This window comes from Eleutherodactylus coqui, chromosome 5, assembly GCF_035609145.1.
Source record: "Eleutherodactylus coqui strain aEleCoq1 chromosome 5, aEleCoq1.hap1, whole genome shotgun sequence".
Classification (NCBI taxonomy): Eukaryota; Metazoa; Chordata; class Amphibia; order Anura; family Eleutherodactylidae; genus Eleutherodactylus; species Eleutherodactylus coqui.
The window spans coordinates 140,620,153-140,644,596 of record NC_089841.1 but is presented as its reverse complement, the minus strand read 5'-3'; the positions used below and the strand labels follow the sequence as shown (position 1 = coordinate 140,644,596).

The 24,444-nt window shown below is 43.0% G+C and overlaps 1 protein-coding gene across 1 annotated transcript; it reads right to left on the bottom strand.

The window, feature by feature from the left end:
• Positions 1 to 2,223: 2,223 nt before the first annotated feature.
• On the bottom strand, positions 2,224 to 24,120 carry PPP1CC (protein phosphatase 1 catalytic subunit gamma). Its single transcript, XM_066603254.1, has 7 exons — positions 23,887 to 24,120; positions 14,576 to 14,707; positions 12,785 to 13,015; positions 12,372 to 12,476; positions 9,333 to 9,556; positions 7,613 to 7,747; positions 2,224 to 3,196 (listed from the first exon to the last, which is right to left on the bottom strand). The coding sequence occupies exons 1-7, from the start codon at positions 23,939 to 23,941 to the stop codon at positions 3,107 to 3,109; spliced, it is 972 nt and encodes a 323-aa protein (XP_066459351.1). The 5' UTR covers positions 23,942 to 24,120; the 3' UTR covers positions 2,224 to 3,106.
• Positions 24,121 to 24,444: the final 324 nt, after the last annotated feature.

The window sequence follows — 24,444 nt, the reverse complement described above, 5'->3', positions numbered from 1 at the left end:
TGAGAGTAGCCAGCAGATTGACCCTGTATAGCAATCACCCGAGTAGCAGCTCTTTTAATTTTATAGCATAGTGTTCTCCAACTCCAGTCCTCAAGGACCGCCAACAGGTCATGTTTTCAGGATTTCCTCAGTGTTGCACAGGTGATGTAACTATAGTCAGTGACTCAGGCATTGCCACAAGTGTTTTTTCTATAGGATATCCTGAAAACATGACCTGTTAGTAGTCGCTAAGGACTGGAGATGGGGACCCCTGTTATAGCAGACCCCACATCAGACAGTTCAATTTTGGTACTTCCACCTTCTGTTCCCTGCTCCTCTGTGTAATAAAACAGGATTAGATGCAGGGAAGCACAGACCACTAGCCTTATCCTATCTGCCCAGAGCAGAAGCAGCCTTCAGGGTAGGGTGGAAGTCAGTTCCATGACAAGTAGGTACAATAGTAGATATCCTGGTGTCAGCTCCAGTGCTCCCTACCTACAATAGCACTAGTCTGTGTGCGTGGGCTTTTAGCCACTTGTCTGCTTCCGGACCCTAGGGAGGGGGACAAGAAGCTGTTGGGGCAAGTATGGAGGATGAAGGAGAAAATATGCTTGGCATTTTTAATTCTGTAAGAGTCTAGGATCTTGCTAGGATGAGATCTATGCTGCAAGCACGCAACTCAAGATAAGCAACTGAGAATTTTCTCCGTGTCAGTGTTTAGTGCATGCGGGTTTGTTCAATAAGAGGAAACAAAGCTCATGATTTGTACATGTTTTCTTTTGCTGCGCAGGAGTATTCTCCAGGCAGCGCTTCTCAGGCCCCTTTCACACAGTCTTAGGCAGTTTTTACATGCACATGCTGGCACCGTAAAACCGCGTGAACGAACACAAAACTAACGTTTGTGCGCCAGTTCAGACAGCACAGGCCTAAAGGCCATTTTGATAAGTGAATTTAGAAAACTCCAGCTTATTGGTTGTCACTTGGTTTTGCTCAGAAAGCAAGTTTCAGCATGTGTAACCTTAGTGACGAGCCTCTTTTCTGTCTAAAGGATAGAGCTGTTTTCACCGTCACACTGCAAGAGACATAACTCAATGATAGCCCTATGAAGGCTTGTTTTTCTTCAGGGTGGGGTGAAGGGAGAGGAGTTGTACATTTTAAATGGCACCACTCTGGTACATATATGTTGTATAAATTACTTTTTTGAGGGAGGCAAGAGATTAAAAGCCCAAAATTCCACCATTGTTTCACCATTCAATAAAAATAACCATCTGAAACAGCACAATTACTGCAATACTGGGTTTATTTTACTACTTTTGAATTAATTCTCTTTGAGAAATGAATCCCCATGACATTCTCATTTTTTCTGGCAGTAGAGCCATGTGAGGGATTGTCTTGTGCAGGATGAGTTGTAGTTTTTATTGGTACCATTTGTGTGGGATTTCTTTTACTACAGCAATTCTGGCATAACTTTATTAGAACATTCACCAAGCAAGATAAAAGATTTTCATTGTGTGGGTCGCTATGAATGTGGTATTACCCATTGTGTTTTTGTTTTTTTCCATTCTGGCAGATAAAAAGGGGTTGTAGACAGCAAGAACAGGCAATGGGCAGTTCAAACAGCTATATCTAAAATCCAGTAAATCAAGAACCGCAATAAGATTCTGGCAAGTGCTCATACACTTAACCCGTTGCAATCCAATTTTGGATTCAAGGTTTCCTGGGGGGTGGGGGGAGGGGGCAGCTCTCTTTCTGCCATTATACAATGGCACCATCTGCTGGCTAGAGCTAGTACTGTGGTATGTGACATGCTGGAGAGGCTCCTGACAGAGCGGCAAGTAATCTATAGCAAAAATACCCTGCCGGACGTCTTCTGACATCAGAGCTGTATAGCCTTCAATCAGAATGTCTTTACATGTCAGACAGTGTATTGGAAAGGGTTAATATGAGTTAGTGGAAGACTGAAGATGAAAATACATTTTTTTATAACACAAGGGGACATTGGTACAGCATAAGGATCTCAGATGGAGAGGCCTATTTAGAGTTTCTCTATGAATAGACTGCCAGCAGCTGCTAATATTTACTGATCATCTTTATATAGCACCAGTATATTCCATATCACCTACCTACTGAGCTGTTATGTAGAGATTGTGTTAACCATGGCACATGTATTTGTAACAGTTTACATAAATAGCTGAACTTGAAAACAAAAAAAAAATAACCAAATAAATAAACTATACATTCAGCTCAAACAAAAAGTTTTTTTTTGTTTTATTAAGAAATAAAAAAGGCTGGTAAACATTAAAGTGACAACTTTGGCATATCCCAATTCTGATATCTTAATGAGTGGTAACTATGCTTTTAGGGCAAAAATAAAACCAGTCACTGTGTTGTAATGCCATTAAGTGCATGGTATGCCTTTGTATCCATTCTCTCCTTTTCAATAACCATGCAAATACTACAGACGCAAGTCAAACTTCACTGCTGTGGAAGACATGAGCAATACACTGGTACAAATGCTAGTTTTAGGAAATGGAACACAAGAACTAAAATAATGGCTTTAATTTCAGTTAAAGAATACAGTACGGGAAAATGTGCTTTAATTAAATATACATCAAACCAGTGATGTTGGCAAAGTCAGGGAAGATCCTTCTAATATTGAAAATGGCTATACAATTGTGGACATGACTTTAAAAAGAATCCCTTTAAAACAAGTAAAAAAAAAAAATCTTCACAGTGGTTTGTATAAACAATATGTAAATTATAGCAGTGACATTCCTCGTCTCACCAGCCATTGAGTGCCCTCTTAAGTACTAAAGTAAACAAGCATTTACAGTTATGAATTGTACAAAGCTACATGAATTAAAGAGAAAAGGGACCTGGAGTGTACAGTAACACCGGCATAAAGGAAACCATTGTAGAAACAAAACAGTATGTGCTTTCAGACGAAAAGAAAGGACAAAATAGTGAGCGCTGTAGCAAATACAATTCAGTAAAAAGGAAGCAAAACAAAGTTGAGAAAAGGAGCCACCAACATCTAGATGGATGGAGCGGACCAGTACACATTACACAGTTTAAAATAAAAAAAGTGATTATATACTATAATACAAGTCCATGGAGAGAAGGACACTCATTTCTTTGCCTGCTTCGTTATCATGCCTCTAGGTGGCGTTACGGGTCGGCTCGCATTGGGCTTCTTTTTCTCTGCAGGTTTTAGAATCTGGCAAAAATAAATTCAAAAGATGACTAAGTCTTAAGCCCAACAAGCCAAATCATTCAGTTTCACATATCACATAGAATATATTTAGACAACAGAACAGCGCTGCTGCTCACTGAAGGGAATGCTTCCAGGATTCTTAGGTATTCATGCAGTTTTTAGACCAAGCTCAGAAGGAAAAACAGCTTTATCTTTTTATTTGTTTCAAGACAATTAATACTTAGGGCTCATGCCCACAGACAGAGCGGGATACACCTGCGGATTTACGCCGTGGGGGTAAACAAAAAAAGCCCCACTGGCAATCGCAGAAAACAGTGTTTGTTATACCACGTTTTCCCTTGTGGTCTCCATTAATACTATATTAATGGAGACCTCCTGCTGTGGAAAAAGAGCGGTAAAATAGAACATGCCGCGATTTTTCCCCACGGCAAAATCTTGCATGCGAGAACGGAGCTATTAGGTTCAATAGAACCCAACAGCTGCGTTATTCCACTGCGGGGACTGTGGCATAAGTCTGTCTGTGAGCATTAGCCCTTAATATTAATATATACAGTTTACATGTAGTACAAGTTAAAAAGAATCTGTCACCAAGTTATGTTGCCAGGTCTGCCATCCTAAATGGTTGCAACATGTTTAGCTAACAATGAATACACTGGACTCTTAAAAGAAGCAGCATTCATGAGCTTTCATTCCAGGGACTGATGGCTGCCAAGTATCTTCAAGTAAACATGCAAGCCAGTCACTGGTGAAAGCGGCAGAGGAAGTGTGCATTCTTTGCTGGCTGCCATTAGCCAAGTGGCACAAGTTTTCGTATATTCTTCTGGTTGCTTAATAGAGTGTACCCTTAAACAGGACAGCATACTAGAGTAAAGGATCTACTTAAGTAATTTAGTAATAAAACCTTCAGAGTTAGCCAACACTGAAGTGCTGAAAAACCCTTTTAAGATCATAATTTATAGGACAGGATATCAATATGAGATCAGTGGGGGTCCCTCCAACTGGCTGAAGAGGGAACAGCTCTTAGAGTCTGTGCCCGTTACTGCAGCTCGTTGCAAATTAGTCCCAATGAAGTGAATGGGACTTCACTACAATATTAGACAAAAGTCAACAGCATTTTTCACGGTAGATTAGTCTTCCTGATTGGCCATCCTAATTTTATGCCGTTGCCTCTTGTGCGTTTTACTGGATTGTGTAGCAAGGAAGTTATCCATGCTATTGGGAACATGCATTTTCAGCTTGTGGAGTGCTGCGTTGCCTTTGGCTGCATTAGCTACAATACTAGGCACAGCCACAACCAGAAGTACAGAGCTGTACCTGATAAACAATGAAAGAGACATGCTGCTTGCTGGAATGTCTGCCCCTCATTCAGCTGATTAGGAAGGTTGCTGGGAGTGGGACTCCCACTGACCAGATACAGATAGAAAGGACCATCAATACTCTAGTCAAAAAAACTGCTTTACCCCTTAAGGACATGGCCTATTTTGGGCTTAAAGACAATGAGGGATTTTCATCTCCACTTTTCAAAAGCCATAACTTTATTTTTCTGTCGATACTTTTATGAGGCCTTGTCTTTTGCGTGGCTAACTACAGTTTTTAATGTTATTTTTGGGTGCATATAACACTGTAAAACTTTGAGAGCAGGGAGAGAAAACATCAATTCTGACATTCAATCATACAGCATAAATGACAATACAATTTTTTCCTCCAGGTCTGTACGATGACAAAACCCCAAATTTTTTAGGTTTTCCCATTTTTGCCCAATAAAAACCCCTTTGGAAATAGTTTTTTCATTGCTGCATTCAAAGTCCCAAGTTTTTTATTTTTCCATGGACGCAGCTCTGAGGGCTTGCTTTTTTTGCAACATGATTTTGGGGTACATTTGGCTTTTTTGATCGCTTTTTGGGAGTCAAAATTAAGCATTTTGCCTTTTACGGTTTTTACTGCACAGGATAAATAGTGTGCTCAAATTATAGTACAGGCCATTAAATACGTGATGATACTAAACATTGGTCCCCCCCTTACATTTTTCTCATACAAATAGGGGGGGCGCGACGCGTTTTTCTTTTGTAATGTTGTGTTTTTTTACACTCCATGTCCCTGTATGGCCTCATGTCCACTCAAAAAATACAATCCGCGCAGAATCTGCCGTGGATTTCCGTGGCGGATTCGCTTTAAATGGCTTTTTTTTGCATGCAGGTATCCGCACACATTGCTATCAATGTGATTGTAATGTTGCCGATCCGCGGCAAATGGAGCATGCCACGTTTTTCTCCCGCGCATGAAAAATGCAATTCTTTTAAAATGCCATCTGCGGGTGCAAAAATCAATTTAATGGACCCCGCGGATGGCAATGGTTCCCCATGGGCAAAATCCGCCGCGGAATCCGCAATTCTATTTACCCAGTGGACATGAGGCCTAAGGGATTTAATGCATAACAGCTATGATAGCTATGGTAAGGCATTGCCAGACTTATGTATTGCAATGCCTTATTGCTTGTAATAGCGATCAGACAATGGCAAAGCAGGCTGCCAGTATCTGGCTTCCTGTTGCCCTGGCAACCAGTCAGCCCCCCGCAATTACATTGCAGGGGTCCAATGTCGTCAGTAAACCCTTCACATGCTGCGATCTACATAGATTCCGAAATACAGGGGGGGAGGGAGCCCTGTCCTCATGTACCCCCGCTGTTGCAGGAGAAGGCCGGCTATCAGTCAGTCAGCTCCAGCTGCATGATGGCGCAGGTTCACTTCTGATCCTGCACAAACCACAGGTGGCATTTAAGTACCCTGCAGCCAGGATGTAAACTGTGGCGTTAAGTGGTTAAAAAGGACTGTAAATTTTTACAAACCATTTTACTGCTTCAAATGCACCCAAAATGAGTCCTAGCATTGTGTATTCTGCTTGAGTGCATCTCATTGTAAATAACCTCAGCCCTGTATCTAGTCTCATTCTGCAATCCATCTCAACTTTCTCTGCACTCTTATGCCAACCTACAGACATTTAAGGCCAATTACACCTCCACTAAGTTTTAACATAAATTCCTCTTGCAAAAATCAATTAACTGGATGCAATTAAAAGTCGTGCAGTCTCCACTCTGCACTTGCAGTGTATAGCTGCACCGCAAACATATTTAATACCTAGTCTAGTACGGAAGGAGGTTCTCGCTATTTTATAAATTTAATTAGTTTAGGGCCAGTAAAAGGGGTGGGGGAAGGGGCGTGAGCTGCGTCAATTAGAGGATTTTTAATTTTTTAATAGCATCTAAGCGCTGGTAGCCAGTGCTTGTAACGGCTTATATTTACAAGTGCTGGTTGCTAGAACCCAATTCTTGCGAGCTCGGCCCTTTGCGATACTATATTTGTAACTTCTCTCTCCTTTGCTGCTGTTGGTAGTCCTGCTTCTCTCCACCTTCATCCATTCAAACCCTTGCAGTAGCAGAAAGTAATGAAAGAAATAAAGATTCCTATGGTGCCTAGCTTGCAGGAGTCAGATCCTAGTGGCCAGCACTTGCAAATACAAGCAGCCAAAACCACTGTCCACTTTCACTTGTCTAGCATCACAAGTTATCAGTCCGACAGTTCCTGCAAGATATGTTTTTCTTTTATAAAGGTTAGCAGGAAGGACATCTGCAGGATCTTTAGAGATGTTCCCTAATGAACGTGGGATTAATGCTTCTGCAACTTTACTTTAAAACAAGAAAAAAGTGCACGTGGACTAGGTTTAGTGACCGTGTGTAATTTAGGTCTATATTGGGAGGAAGTTCTCTGTAATACAGGTGCAGCTAACCCCAAAACAAACTAACAATCCTCAGAAAGGTTGTATGAACTAGAAGTGACAAGTGTGATATCACATTTGTCATGTCTCTAATTATTCCTTTTAGGGAACCACAGAAGGTTTACAGTGAGAAAGGGGGACCTCCTTCATTTTGTCAGCAGCACAACCACAATTAGTGTTGTAGGGTAAGTGGTAACGCTGAAGTAACCATGATTCTGAGAAAACCCTTCCCATTAGCTGTCAACGGCTACACAGTGTTGCCGGCATTGACAAGATTGTGCAACTGAATGCCAGGGTAGGCAAAAATACTGCCACACGGCGGATAAGCTCAAGTGACAAGATGAGAGAAAGCCCTCTCTAATGCTGGCCGTTAAATGACTACACAGGCTCACAGCTTGTGCTTGCATAGTCACTAGTGTAGGGCAGGGAGCTCCTCAACTCGTTAGTGGATTTAAAAGCTGAAACATTTCCATCTCAGTATAAGAGTCAACTAGAAATGTTCATATTGCATAGTATTTGGTAACTGTACTTCAGCATAGCTGTAGGAGAAGTCTGTCAGGTAATACATCACTGGAATATACAGTACAGCCCAAATTAAGGTGGGAGCAACAAGGCAAATTGGAAATATCAGAGGGTTTCAGATCATACCTGGAAGGAGCACATTAAAGTTTCATCTACACTCATCATTGCTCCAGCATTGTCAAACTCGCCACAATAGTTTGGGGCAGAGAAGAGTGTCACCAATTGTCTTTTCGCAAAAAACTCATATCCATCTTCAACAACCTAAAATTGAGAGAAAGAAGAAAGGGAACAGTTTTAAGCCTGTAAGATTCCCAAGCATAGCATTAAAGCACTACAGTGCACAGAGGAATAGATGCATATACAAATGTGCAGCTAAAAAGGTTTGCCCTACATAAAATACGATCAGCGGACAAATTTACATTCTCATTTGTTGGCCAATCTCCAGTTAGTTATTGCCATGTGTAAACAGATATGAACACTCAAATATTTGGTCGGCTGATTGACCCATGTATGAGACCTTTAATATTTATGTTACACACCAGACTTAGGGCTTATTCAGATGTCTATCGGCCAGGGTTTAACGCCTGGCCAATATACGATGTCCCTCTCTGCAGGGGGAAGGATGCTGAAATGGCCAAGAACAGTGCACTGAGCTCCTGCCCCCTCTCCGATATTTGCAATGGGAGGGGGCAGAGCCAAGTTTCAAAACTTAGCTCCACCCCCATCCTATTGCAAATAGTGGCAAGGGGCGGGAGCTCAGTGCACTGCTCCCGGACCATCCCACCTCCTCCACCTGCAGAGGGACACCGTATATCAGTCAGGCGTGAAAAACCGGCCGATATACAGACATCTGAATAAGCCCTAAGGTGGTTTTAGATGGAAGGATTATCGTTTAAGCAAAAGTGAATTGTTCTTTTCATTAGTTTTATGCAGGCATATATTTAAAAAGAAAAAAGTTTTACAGGCCCATTCGCTTATTGTTTCCTTTAAACGGCGCTCATTCAGTCCTCATTCACTTAGGCAGATACAGCTTTGGCTTGTTCATTCTGTCTAAACAGGCTGCATGAGAGCGAACGAGCTAGAGATGTCACTTGCTTGTTCAAACAATAATAGTCTCATCTCAATGGATCCTAAAATGAAAGTCATTGGTGTAAAATGCACCAAATTTAGTGGGTGGCTCTCTGGCTGCCATTATGTGAAAAATTTAAATACATGCTCGCTATCAGAAGGCCTAGATTTGCATACATTTCTGGTAAATTATAACAAATCTGTCAGGTTGTGAAAGCACCACAGGTATTTTTGAAAAGTGGCGAGAGTGGAGAAAAAAAAAAAAAAAAGAGCAAAGACAGCTTTTAGCACTGAAATGTGTCAAAATCTCTAAGGCTGAGCTCACACAAGTGCAAGATTACAGCATATTACGTGCGTTATATGCAGTAATTTGCAGGCAAATGCATTGCCTAACGCAATTCAGCTCAGATTTGCATATAGCAATTGCATAATTCAAAACTGCAAAAAGCAGCATGTTCTATTTTGCCGCATACTACACTTGATAGAGCCAGTTCTATGGGCTCATAATTCACACTGCCCATATGCAATTGCGTATTGGTGATGCATATACGTGCAGTTGTGAAGCAACCGTGCAGAAAGTGTAATATCACTGTACAATATCACTCCCATATGCGGCGATAGGCCGGGTCACTGACAGCTTCACAGCAGTAAAACATTGTGTTATTCACACAGTTTTACATTCAGCCGTGTAAACCAACCCTTAACGCCCTATTGGGATATATGTGGAAATGAGAAGGCCTTTGATAACAGAGGTTAGGTACATACAATTATAGCATACCTGATGAGCTCGACAAATTAGATCCAAATCATGTTTGTGAAGAAACTTTGCAACAACTTCTGCTCCAAATGTGAAGGACACACCTCTGTCATTTTCACCCCAACCTAGAACATCTTTATCAGGATCAGACCAAAGCAAGTCACACAACAGACCCTGATCTGGAACATCAGTAGGGCGCATAATTCTCCTAATTTGCTCCATTGATTGAAGGTCTGGCGATAAACCTATTCAAAGAGTTGAGTGTCAGTGTGACATGTTTGGGATTACATTTGAAATCTGTACGTGCACCAAAAGGAAACACTGGATGTGAACGATCATGTGATTAGACATTTTACACAGCAATTTTACTGAAAAGTGCACCCTGTCGCTTATTTAGGTGGCAAGCTGTCAAACTCGTTCAGACAAACTTGTCCTATATAAAGCAGTGGGTGCATTGCACTAGTTGTTTATCAAGCATGTCAGACATATCTTGGTCATATACTTTGATCGCCTTCACATAACGCCAATAGCCAGAGAAGTCTATAATTGCAGTTTCTAGAAAATAAAGGGTTGTCGGCAAACCTTGCGTTTCAGTATGTGAAAGTCAAGGTTCTGTGGAAATGCTATAAATACTAGAGAACCCATCACTGGAATTTGTGTGATCTTAAAATTCAACATTCAATGTAAAGCACTGAGAGGGAAGAGTTTACATGCGGTGAGAAGCCCACAATGCAGTGATGTTTTTTAGGCTGACTGTCAGCAAAAATGAATAGTAAACGATTTTTGGGAAATTAAAAAGGGGCGATCACTCATTTTCGTTTAAACGAATTTTGAGCAGTAATTGACGCGTCTAAATGGCCCTAAAAAATGCCGTCACACTGGTGGTAAAATTGCGTGATGAGAGCGAAGACGCAGAATTATGAATCCCATGCTTTTCAATGGTTTCATTCACATCTGCGATGTTTTCACTCATGCGATGTTGCGAGTTTGGAAAAGTCGGAGCATGTCCTATCTTTCTGCGTTTTGCTCGTTTTTAATATCACCCACATTTCCCTATGGAGCCTCAGTTTTATCGCAACATGAGCTTGCCATTTTGATGCGATGCATTTTTTAACAATCGAAACTTTTACAGCCTTTCACACAATTTTATTGTTCTTTAAGACTGCAGGCGGTAGTGATGCAATGCACAATATTTCTCTCAGGGAGAAGTACTGCTAACGCAAAAAAAAACAACAAAAAAACAAAAACACACATGTCTTAACATATGATTTTACAGCCATTTTCTCACAGCCAAAATTGTGATCACCAGTGTGAAGCCCTAAGCCAGCACTATCAGTTGTGCCAATTCAACAGCTACTGATCAGAATCACCAGGGCTGAGGATCAATAAGTACCCTTTTTGTTTTAAAGTTATTTGGCCCCAATTTTAAAGTGTGACTTTGTAATCTAATACCAGTAAAAGCCCTTTTACACGCAAAGAGTCGCTCAAAAGTCATCCAAATTGTCAAAAATTAATAGTTACATGTAAACGCGGGCATCGTGCTCTTTTCGTTTGAACGATGGATTTTAGTTCAGCTGCTGAAACGATGAAGTTTAGTGAAGGACTGAGCAAATACGTTCTATTTAAATATTTCGCTCATCTTTCAAAAGACAGCAGGATGTTCTCCATGCAGCTGGTATAAACCATTGAATGTCCCACCAGCTGTTTGCACAGCTGGGAGTGTGTTTAAGCACACCGACACTTAGCAAACAACTCCTGGAGGTCCTTTTGCAAGAGAGTTAATGGCCATTAACACTTTCTGCAAATAGACAGCTAAATCTTTCTGCAAAATAGACAGCTAAATATTTCAGTGGTTTGAAAGATTCTTTGCATGTAAAAAGGACCTCAACATGGAAGTTACCAGTTAATAAGTTTTGCACTAATACGCACGATTGTGCTGGTTTAATCAAATATAAGATCTCACAGCCTGAAGTGCAGTGGATGTTAGTGCAAATCACTGGATGCTGGAAACCGGAAGTTTGTTGCCGACTCCAATAAACTTTTTAAAAGACATTTTATTGAATTTTGAGAAATATACAAGAATGTTTTTTTTTTCTAAGATTTTAAAAAACATTTAGAACCTAACTGCAGCGAGAAAAAAAAAAAAAAAAAAGTGCAATGCACTTCACAAAGCAGACACATTTGCCGCATTGCTGTGTTTTTTGCCCACCCAAAAACGCAAACGCCCGTGTGGAGGCACCCTAAGGCCTCCTTCCCACGAACGGATTTCCGCCGCGTAATTCGCGGCGAAAATCCGCTGCGTTGCCCGCAGCTATTAGGTTCTATTGAACCTAATAGCACAATGCTCACGATGCGTAATTCCACCGCGGAATTACGCACCGCGATTTCTCCCGTCCTCACCCGCAGCATGCTCTATTTTCTGCGGGTGAGGGCGGGCTGTACGCACTGACGGCTTCCATTGCAGTCAATGGAAGCCGTCCGTTCACGCTATCTCCCGCTGTAACCAGCGGGAGATAGCGTGAAAAAACGCTTTCCCGCCCACCGCCGAGCGTCATATGACGCCAAATGACGCGGTCCGGCCGCGTCACGTGACACGGCTGGTGACGCGAGGGCGGTGGGCGGTGACGGGCGGTGACGCGCGGCGGTGGGCGGGGAAGCGATTTCACGCTATCTCCCGCAGGTAAGTATAGGGGCTCTGGGGGGCGCCGTGACGGGCTTCACAGCGGAATATTACGCTGCGGAGCCCGTCACGCTCGTGGGAAGGAGGCCTTAATAGTGCAAATTCGTATAACTCACCAAAGCCTCATACACACGGTCATACTACAAATCAGTATTGGACAGCCTGAAAATAAAACCTAAATTTTAACTTTTCAGTCTTCAAATACATGTTCGATTGCATATTGTACCAAGGAGCCATTTTTCCCACGAAGCAATGCCAAAGCATTACACTTATCACCCATCTCCATTTAATATAGAACCTTATTGAATCCATGAGTCACTATACAGGTTCAGCAAACATGCCTTTGCCAAGATCATCAAGCTTAGCTTTCCAAAGCTTACCTCCATGACAGCAAAAAATCTTCTCATCTACTATTGCTGCTATTGGCAAGCAATTGAAACAGTCTGTAAAGGTTTTCCACAATTTAATATTATACCTTCGTTTACCTAAGAAGAAAAAAAAATAATTCTATTTATTCATACACGCACATAGGAGCAGCTGGCAAGTTCAGACTGCCAAACCAATTGTATAAACATGACTCACTACCATTTTTCCTTACCAATTTCATACTGCAGCAGCATGAAGCAAACTGTCTCTAATTCAACCATCTGTTCTCAAGGAACTGCAGAAATCTAGACTAACCAAGCCAATAGCATTAAATCCCCGTTACATTAAAATTATGTTTAGAGTCATACACAGTAGCAGCTTAAAAAAATTAAAAAAAATTTACAAATTTTTATCTCAATATACTTACATTCATCATAAAACCCATAGATTCTGTTAATGCTGGCACACTCATGATTGCCTCGAAGCAGGAAGAAGTTCTCTGGATATTTTATTTTATATGCCAAAAGGAGACAAATAGTTTCCAAGGACTGTTTGCCTCTATCCACATAGTCACCAAGAAACAGGTAGTTGCTTTCAGGAGGAAATCCACCATATTCGAAGAGTCGGAGCAGATCGTAGTACTGCCCATGAATATCACCTGCAAAGACCAATTTGTCTAAATTAACAGTCCCTCGTACTTCACAGAAATTAGAAAAGGGAACATTTAGGCATTTATTGTTCTCTTGTATTCATGATGCTATGTTCATAGCATGTGTGCCACACACTATTCATAAGCCCATACTCAGCATGGGGGCCACTTTTTAAAAATTTAATTAAAAAATAATGCAACAGGTGCCAAATTAAAAGGCAAATATTTTGTACATGTAAAAACTGCACACTTTCCTCACTGATGACTGTTAAGGGAAGGACCCCCCCCCCCCCAAAAAAACTTCCTAGAACAAACAGCAACATAAATCCAGTCACTGCCAGCCACATTACAGTTTACTCATCCTGTAAGATGTGATTTCTGTAAAACCACAGTACAAATGCATGATGTGACTGCAGCCTTAGGCCTCCCCCAACAGTTTTTTTACAGCGTTCAGCGCTGTGCTAAACTCACTACAAAGCTCCCATTTCATTTCAATGGAGACACACACAAACACACGGCTGTGTGAGGGAGGCCTTATGCATACTTTTTAAGCCCCCCCCCCCTTTTAGGCCTCTTTTCACATGGGCTACAAGACGCATGTATGTGAAGCTCATGCATGAGTTTTGTAGCGATGTCGCATTGGTACAAAATCTCACGATTTTGTGGTGCGTGTGAAAGACCTCATATGCAACAGTTTAAACCTTAAAATCAGTAGGGGTTTGAAACCACCATCTGTGGATAGTGCACATTTGTAAAGTTATAATCCTCGCTGCCGACAGGCAAGTTTCTCCCCAAAGTAGAATCGTTGTCTCACGACTCGTTAAAACGGCACACTAAGCAATGGTTAGTGTGAATATCGTCAAGAGCCATATTTACATGTTGTGCCACTATGACATTCATGGTAGCATGATCTGTTAAGGATAAGCCATTTGTCATTGCTTCACGGGATTCACACAAGGCAATAGTCCTTATGACGGCTCGAAACTAGAAAATGACGATCGTAATTGGGTATTACCTGGCCTTAAAGGGGTATTCCACTTTGAAGCAAATGTCACCTATCCTTTCATATAGGCTACAACTTGATTTATATACAGTATTAGAGATTTCCCCATCTCATGAAGTGATGCCATAGTGCTAGAGTATGCCATAGCTTTAGGATCTGTCTTAATTGTGGTATCACTTCATCTACTTTTTCCCCTGCAGATTAATAATGTAGACAATCAAGCGCACTTGACCTGCTAGGGCTTGTTCACATCAGCATCCACGGATCTGTGTGGCGCTACTTTCACTGAATTCAGTTAATGCAGGATAAACTAGCGCTACATGCAGCACTATTTCATGCCTTAAAATGTCAGATGGAAACTGAACAGACCCCATTACAGTCAATTGAGTCCATTTGGTTTGAACATAAGACAGATGCATAGAGCAAGTTCCGTTTTCTTGAACCCATAACCGAAAAGGAAAACAGAACAGACGACCGATGTGCACAAAGCCTTTTGAGGAGACAATGGTTTACATAATGTTAACCTCACATAAAAGGAGCTGCTGGAAAATTAAGCGAATACTTACCACAGATTTTGAGAGGTGCTTCAAGTTCAAGCAATATTGGCTGACTGAGGAAGATTTCTCGAGATTTCAAGCATAACCCTCTAATTTCATTTTCTTGGAGCTGGACATTTTTTCCAGGCTTTGATCCTCTTACTAGAAATAAATTAATGAAAATAAAGCTTTTAAACATCCTTTGCTCCCATGTGTAGTCACAAAATTAACTAAGCTTTTGTACATCAGCGATGCTACCTGTAAATTCAGTATCTGATTATGTAGAATTAAAAGTGTTACACCAAAAGCAAGATATATATTTTTAAACTGTTAAAATGTAACCAATCCAGTCTGAGGGCATGTGTACGCATTGGATACCTGCTGTGGATGCCGCTGCAAATCCACATCCCATTATGTTCAATGGGAAACCTTGCTGTAGTCTAAAGCCGCATTTACACGCAAAGATGATAGCTCTAAATTAGTTTGAAAGATAGGGAGGATGACAGTTTGAGCGATCATTTTGCATAAGCTGCAAGTTGACACCAATACCCCTTAGCAGCTTATTACCTTAATTTGCATGTAAATGAGTCTCGCTTTGCTGTATGCAGAGAACACCAATGGTCTGTTATCTGCATACAGCCCCTTTATTCTGCCACAGGACTGAAGCTGAATACCAGGTTATCAGCGCTCCCGTGGAGAATCATCGCATGCAGTCCCTGCTATCAGCTCTCTGACCGAACAATGGATTTTAAACTCAACTAAAAATCGTTCAGGCGAAAAGCAAACAGTGGTAATATTTATCAAAGAAATCGTTTGAGCGATAATTGTTGCGTGTAAATGGGACTTAAGGTGTGGGCTGGGACGGAGGCACCGCAGGTTATAAAAATCTGCATCATGGCTTTTGTTATAAAATGAAACAAAAAGGCTGTGAGATCATTCACATGCAGCGCTACTTTTTGTTGACTATGGTGGGACCTGTGACTGAGGCTCCAAAGCAGATGTTAACGGAGCCTTGGCAAGCTGAATCAAAAGCCAAAACAAGTAATCCATAACTGCTAAATGGATAGGGGATGAGAGGGGAGATATTTAGAAGGCAATTAAAAACGTATTATCTGGGAGTTAAGTATTGATGGCCTAAGGGTAGGTCATCAATATTAGATGGGTGGGGGTCCAACTTGTAACACACAGCTGTTTGAAGGGGTCGCTGTGTTCAAATGAGCGCTGTGACCTCTTCAGGTTAGGTCACATTCATTGTACATGTGCAGTTATACTATTAGGACACTCTGTTGGGTATGTAATGGAGTGGAGGTGCTGGGACACCATGGAACAGCTGACTGGTAAGGGTTCCCAGGGGTTGGACCCCCCCAAAAAATCTGATAATTAAATATCTTAAGAAAAAACCCTTTATAATCATTGTGCAGACCACCACCAATGGCACACTGAAGTTAAAGGGGTTATCTGGCACTAATAGATTGACAATATTTCCTCAGGAAAGGTCATACTAGATTGGGAGGGGGGTCTGGCAGGCTACCCCTTCCCAATCAGTCATTTAAAGAATCCACTGCACACAGGTGAGCACTATGCCCTCTTCTCTGGCCTGTGATGTCACATGCATGGGTCAAATATCTTATTTACAGTTCAGTCTGATTCAAGTGAAAAGCCACAACAAAATGTATGATGCTGTGCCTGGTATATAGTGAAAAGGCCACAGCAGCCTCTTCAAAATAGCTGACTGGCCAGGGTGCTGGGAGTCAAACCACCACTGTTAGGTCATCAAGATGTTAGTTCTGGAAAACCCCTTGACCGTAATACCATAAACTAACTGGATAAAACACTGCCAATGCTGCTACTTTAGGTTGTTCACCTTTCAATGTCTACTTTTTTCAAGGATCATCCATGTAGTAATAAAACAGATTTATGCTCACAATCAATTTACACTCGGTGTACAAGCCATAAAAATATGATGTATGACAGCTGCCTACATTACATCTAAGGGGTGGCTGAAACTATATAGAGGAAATGCTATGCACAGTTTCTTTATGTAAGAGACTGTGGCTTATTTTCCATTCATCTGGCCAAAAAAAAAAAAAAAACAGTATAGATTTAAATAACAAACTTTGCATAGCAATTTCACCAACAATTGACAGTCTAAACAGATGGCTGTGATGCATTTAACAAAGTACAACTATTTATTGCAAGACATAAGCAGAAAGTCGTATCACTTGTTAAATCAGTATGTCAGTCAACCAAACCCAACCATAACCTGTCAAACCCACTTGACCTGGTTAAGTATAGATTTTAGCGTGCATGTCACACAAATAAATCAAATATACTGGGCCCAATTTAGTTTTGTCCATAGCAACCACAGTACAGCTTTCAATTTCACAAAAACTGAGCTACGATTGCTTGCTAAGGACAAAGTTATTGTCTAGTTTTGATAAATAAGGCCTACTAGTTTGTAGATAAACGCACAGATTACATTCATTACAACCCAATAGGGGTAAAATGCATACAAAAAATTCACAGTGCATATAGTCTTCCTGTTTGAAAGACATTTCCTGCACATATATGAATCCTCCAAGCACGGCCTTCGCACCCAGGCATACACAAGTTACATTGTTACCCAACACATCTGTGCCTTGTCATAAGTATGTATGATATAAGTGTGTATAAATATCCATGGCTCTTCAGATCCAATCCATAAGCCTGAAGAACCCTGCGTTGATTCGGAAGCTCGCTATTACATCATGTATTTTTGTTAGCCATTAAAAGGTATCATCTACAAGATTACTTGGTTTCTCTTGCTGGGAACAATCACATCCAACTCAGAAGATCATATAAAAAAAAAAAAACAATCCTAATTTGACCACGAATGTTAAAATGCCAGACACATACCAGAGTACAACAGCCAGTTGACCCTTTACTCAGGCCAACGACTGGCCAAACACGTTTATTACCAATTACTGCCCCACGTGAGCTTCCAAAGACATCTCACAAACAAGCAAATGCTCATTTGTCAGCTGCCTGCATCTTTTCTCTGCACAGATGGTCCTAGCACAGGTAGTCATGTAAACTGGGGATGTCCTGCGACAAGATGAATGACCATGTGAGATTGTTCACAGCTGACAACTGGCCAGTATAAAGGTACCTCTACTCACAGCAACTATCCCTCAGAAGTCATTGAAGCATATGGCTGACAGTTTGCTGAGATTGTTCATAAAAGGAGATCTCCAAGTAACTTTATTCGCAAGTTGTTCAAATACAAACAACTGACCGCTAGACAACTTTAATAAACAGCCAGTGACTTTTTGAGAAGCTGAAGTGACATTCCAAGTGCTGAACAATTATTCAGCAGACAATCACCCCGTGTAAAAGGTTCCCCAATTGTACACCTACAAAATCTACATGTGGATTTCTAGTGAATTCCCCCTGTACACTGCAGAGGGTAAAGTCTGCTGTATAAATTGACATGTTGCAGATTTGAAATTCACATTGCTGATTTTTTTTCCCCATCGTGTGGGTCAGATTTATTAAATTCCATCCACTCTGCTGCTACTGTAAATGCTGCAAGTCTTCCACATACAAACCCACAGCGTTGGTACATCCATATGGGCATTCCTTAAATGGGTAGTCCAGCAATTCAAAGTGAAACTTGTATGCTTCATAAGGTGATAATAGGCAATTTTGCAATATAAGGTTAGAACTATGGTTTTACACAGCTGCAGAGATATGTACAAACATTTAACCTCTTAAAGGGGTTGTCTCGCGGCAGCAAGTGGGGTTATACACTTCTGTATGGCCATATTAATGCACTTTGTAATATACATCGTGCATTAAATATGAGCCATACAGAAGTTATTCACTTACCTGCTCCGTTGCTAGCGTCCCCGTCTCCATGAATCCGTCTAAATCTGATGTCTTCTGGCGTTTTTAGACGCGCTTGCGCAGTCCGTGCTTCTGCCTGGTGAATGGGGCCGCTCGTGCCGGAGAGCTGCTCACCACGTCGTCATCGTAGCTCTGCCCCGTGTGCCAATTCCAGCCAATCAGGAGGCTGGAATCGGCAATGGACCGCACAGAGCCCATGGTGCACCATGGGAGAAGACCCGCGGTGCACCATGGGAGAAAACCACAGTGCATCCCTGGGAAAGGACCGGCGGCCATCTTAGGGAGAAGATTTTTACAACTCCATATTTCGTCGGATCGGTGAGTAGCAAGCGGTTTAAAAACCGCTTTAAATTGCTATTTTATGCCGGGGGTGGGGGGTGACAGGGGGAATGGGGTAATGTTAAATTTTGATGTTTGCCGCGAGACAACCCCTTTAAGGATGCAGCTGCCCCCACACCATTTTTGGTTTTACCTCCCCCTTTTAAAAAGAATCATAAAACTACGTAGATGTCTAAAGACTTGTTTTTTGCGGGACGAGTTGCATTTTTCAATAGTACTATACAATGTACTAAAAAGTTTAAAAAGCGTCAGTGTAGTGAAATGGAAAAAACTCACGTAATTCCACCTACTGTGGGTGTGTCTTGTTTCTATAGTGTACATACAACAAAAGTGACCCGATAACTTTATTCTATGGGTCAGTGCAATTACTACAATACCAAATTTCTATAGTTTTTTTGCTGTACCATTTAAAATATTTACTTTAAAATTTTCTGCCGTTATCTTCTGACAGCGACAACTTATTTTTCCGTTGACATAGCTGTACATTGGCTCGTTTTTTGCAAGATGTGCTGTCATTTATACTGGTACCATTTTTGGACTATACATGGCTTTTTGAGCGCTTTTTATCACATTTTTTTCTTGGAGACAGGGTGACCAAAAAAAAAGCACAATTCTGGCATCCTTTATTATTTTTTTTCCTAATGACATTCACCATGCGGGGCAAATAATGCATTACTTTGCTAGACCAGACTTATGGACGCAGCGGAATAAATTTTTTAAAATTATTTTGTTATAAATATGGCAATAGGTTTTACTTTATTAGTAAAGTTTTTTGAAATGTATTTTTTTGCTTTTTTTTCAGTCCGCATAAGAGATAAGAACTTGTGACGCTTTGATTGTTTCTGCCATAGCATTACCTCATACCACGATCAAGCCGTGTCATGGGCATTGCTTGATAGGCATTTTGCAATGGCAGCCCTGAGGCCTTTCAAAAGGCTACCGGCTGCCATGTGAAACGCACAGCAACCTGTGATCTCATCACGTGGGGCTGTACAGGACCGCCAAACATTGGCCAGGACATTTAAATGGTCAATACCTCCGATGACATATGTAAGAAACAGCCAGCACACGCACTTTATGGAGAAGGGTTGACCTGCGACCCCCCTCCATACATACCTTGACCGTGCAGGATGTAATTGTACGTCCTTATGTCAAGGGTTAAACACCTAAGACAGCTACTCTGAGAAACCTTATTGAAATCAACTGAGGCGCTTTACAGAGTTTAGCATGCCGCGGTAAACGCTGTGAAGAGTGGGCTGCGCGAGAGTGGTTTTAGTGTGAAAATATGACCGATAGGGTTAGGATCTTCTACATGTGTCAGCAATGCGTGTGGTCAAACACTGATTAAAGAGGCCATAACTTTAGCCACGTGGCATATTTTATGCAAACCATATGCTCAGTAACAGTAGTGGGTTAACTAGGAATTTTAATTTTTTTTCCAATGCCTAGACTACTAAGAAAAACAAATTCCCAGTGAAGTGTGAGCAATTTCATACACTTAGTTTAATGGGTGTTCTTTGCACAGAAAAAGCATTAACAAGTCAGGCCTCGGACTTAATTTTTCTCTCTTCTATATCAAAATATTCAGATTTAATTTCAAGTTAACTTTGAAAATGAAGGTTAACAATACAGCCGGCCTCATTTCAGGAGTGGTGGAGTGCAACACCCAAATTAATTGGTTGAGACAAATCATGGGATGCCCTGTGTGACCAGGAAGTGCTTTCCTTCCAGCCTTTGTTGGGCACTTTAGGGAGGCTGATCATTGGGTATAATTACACTCCCCAGCACCGCCACACTGGGTGCCATCAGCTCTTGTCATTTAAACCCACTGCAAGCAGAGCCGACTGCTGCCAATACCCACCAGGTCCAGGTGCCGGATGGAATCCGTTTCTCTACCTGCACTTTACAGTATAGATTACCCTAAAGCCACTCACACTAACGGTTTTCTTTTTTTTTTTTATAGCATGTAGCACAGTGTTTGAAATGCTAAACACACTAAAATGCCTCCATTGATTTTAATGTGGCTTCTCAGGTGAGCTTTTCGAACGCTTGCTACTCCATTTCAGTGATTTTTAGGCTGCGTTCACACAGCAGATTTGCCGCGGAAATTCCGTCAAGAATTTCGCTGAAGCAAATCTGCCTGCGACCGCTAATCCCAGGATTAGCCAACCATGTGCATGAGATTTCTTAGAAATCTCGTCCACACGGGGACGGCGAATCCGTCGCAGCAAAGCCGGTGCGCATTTCCTGGCCGCAGGAGGTCCATTTTTTTCCCTCCGTTGCGGATGCGCTCTCCTTTGTGGGAACGCCAGCCGCAATGGAAAAGCTTGCGGCCGAGCCGCTTTAATGCCCGCAGCTGAGTGCCGCGGGTTTTGAAGCAGTGCTTTCCCGGGAGAAATCTTGCGGTTTTTCGCTGCGGCCAAACCATGAGATTTCGGCTGGGAATGTGCCCTCCGAGAACCCAGCACTCAAGCACCACATCAACCATTGGAATGATTGGGGGTTTAAAAACGCTATAAAACGTGCCATTTTTACAATGTGGGACCGGCCGTAAAGTGCTCTTACAAGTATATTTTGCAGCACATCACGTACATCTCACATTTGAGAGTGTGCAGCAAGTAAGCCATGACATGCGTGCCGACAACCCCCATACACAATCTTGGCAAGTATGTAATATGTGTGAGCGGCAAACGTTTTTGCACGGTGTGAGGTACAATTTAAAAAAAGTCAGTGTCAGATCGGTACTGTATGCTGCGCACGCAGACAGTATATGCGGTAGCATACGCTTGTGTGCGCCCTTAGGGCACATTCATACAGGCCAGTTTCAAGCACAATTTCTGATTACTAGAAATACGCCAGGTCACACGTTTAAAGTCACTTAGCCATCAATGTATTTGTTCACGAGTTATTTTTCTCCAGGACCAACGGTCCGAGATTGCAAAGTCACTGCATGTCCTATTTTTGGGCAATTTGGTTTCAGAATCGGCCATTATTTCATGTGGCAGCAAAAATAGAAATATCGAGCTCTCATGTAGGTGTGATTTTAGAGTACAATGCAATTTATTTTGTTTTCCTACTGAAGCAGCGTGCGATACATTACAGCACAGACTGCAGGTTCACACGAGTGGCATCAGTCCGAGTGTCATGGACAGATATCGTACCCGCCTGTGTGAGCACATCGTTTGGGCATCACACCAAGGCGCAAAAAGCTCTAGCAGTGATATATTCTCTTTAAAAGGGTTTCTCCCTCCCACCCCACCCCCTCCCTGGTAATTTGTATTAACCCTTTCCAATCCACTGTCTGACCTCTAAAGACATTATGATTTAAGGCTGTACAGCTCTGATGTTGGAAGACATCCGTCGGGGTTCTCTTACTGTATATTGCCAGCCTCTCTGCTGTCAGAGCCTAGCCAACGTGTCACCTCATGCAGTACTGGCTTTAGCCAGCATATAGCGCCGTTGTATAACAGCAGAAAAAGAGTAAGCCCCCCCTAGGAAAACCAGGATACAAATTGGATTGGAAAGGGTTAGTGACCCATCAGCATTTCTGCTAAAAACAAACGCCCCCCTTAGAGTCGCTGGTCAGGTGATGCAGAAGTGGCCTGCAATGCTGCACTTATTAGAGGCCATCTAGTGTAGGAAAGAGCGTGAAGGCATTGGAGGTGAGAGTGCAATATCTTCTGAAGTCAGCTGTGGAAACACAACAGATAATGACTGTTTTGGATGCGGAAATGCTGCAGAATCTGTCTTACATTCTGCAGCATTTCAGCTATGTGCAAACCCTGAACACATTCTCTAAAAATAGGGCAATTTTTGCAATTCAGACTATTGGTACAAGAAATAAATGGCTGCTGTGAACTAGCCTGCTAGTTCCATCCCTCTCCCAATCAGACAGAACTTGTATGGGGAGGGAAGGAGTCACCTGTGACTACACCCTGACTAGTAATCGCTGATAAGGTCTCACCCCGTGGTCCCCTTTCTAAAACAAAACTTGAAAAGGAGGGGGGAAAAAAGAAAGCCCCAGCAGGCGGTACGAGGTACAGGGTATCCACAGGACACCTGCAGGTGGCCCCCCCAGACGTCCAAGGAATTCAGCGTGTCAGCATCTTATACAAAGTAGCCTTTTCGGGATTGAGAAAAGTCTGAAACTAAAAAAAAACAAAAAAAAAAAAAGCAGCGCAGCGCGCTACATTTACACGCGCGGCGGTCGCCCCTGAGCGCCGCGCTCTACATTTACACGCGCGGCGGTCGCCCCTGAGCGCCGCGCTCTACATTTACACGCGCGGCGGTCGCCCCTGAGCGCCGCGCTCTACATTTACACGCGCGGCGGTCGCCCCTGAGCGCCGCGCTCTACATTTACACGCGCGGCGGTCGCCCCTGAGCGCCGCGCTCTACATTTACACGCGCGGCGGTCGCCCCTGAGCGCCGCGCTCTACATTTACACGCGCGGCGGTCGCCCCTGAGCGCCGCGCTCTACATTTACACGCGCGGCGGTCGCCCCTGAGCGCCGCGCTCTACATTTACACGCGCGGCGGTCGCCCCTGAGCGCCGCGCTCTACATTTACACGCGCGGCGGTCGCCCCTGAGCGCAGCGCTCTACAGTTGGCCACCTTTTTTCAATAGGCATGAACACAATTATACCGGCCACAACCCCTGGATATCAGACTATGGGGCAGAGAGACAAGACCACCCAAAATAAGACCTATAGCAGTTTCCGTACAGCGACCGCAGGGATCAGTACATGTCAGAGGACGGGAGCCCCTCACTACTGCAGGGCAGACCCCGAGTACAGCCATCAGGGCCGGCAGCAGCGCCGCCCAGCAGGTGCATCAGCCGCGGCTATGGCGCTCCGCAGACTCTCGGCAGACCCGGTGTAAGCCGTCACCTCGCACACACGAGAACTACGAGGAGCTCGCAGAGAGCCATCAGCTGCGGTAGTCGGGAAGGGACTACAAGTCCCAGCATGCTGGAGCCGCTCACAGCCGCCGCCGAGCCGCACGATAAAGGCGCAGGTTACACGGCGCTCCCGCTGAGGAGAGACGCGGCTGTTCTCCATCCCCTCACACTGGGTGAGGGGCCTGCTACCTCCTAGTACAGGACAGGCCGGGGAGCCTCACCTTCTAACAGCCGCTGGATGATGCTGTCGATATTCAGCTTGTCGACGTCCGCCATGACCTCGGAATAATCAGTCACAAAGCGAAGACCAGTAAGCGAGTCGGCCGGTAGGACGAAGAAAAGCGCGGAGGAAGCTGGCGGCTCGTCTGAAGCCTCTTCCCCGCTTCCGTTACACGATTCGAGAACAGCACAAAATGGCGCCGCCTCCTCCTCCTCTACCGGCCCGCGCAAGGATCTCTGAGCCGTGAGAGGAACTGCCTAATGCTGAGGCGAGAGCACGTCCTATCGAAGCACGCAGCACGTCGTGTGTTACTCCGCGGATGGTTTTAGCAACTTCAGCTGATAGTGACAAGCACTACTTTGTGGCGTGCTTCTCCAGGGTAGATAATAGACTGGGTGGTTTGTGGAAAAGAATGGCACTGGGCAAACTAGAGGTGGCCAGCTGTATTATAGGAGCAGGCTGATGGCTGAACAAGGCTTGAATAAACAATGGGTGCAATATCTAAACCAGCGCCCATCGGACTCTATTCAGGCACTTTGTAAAATCCATACATAGAAGT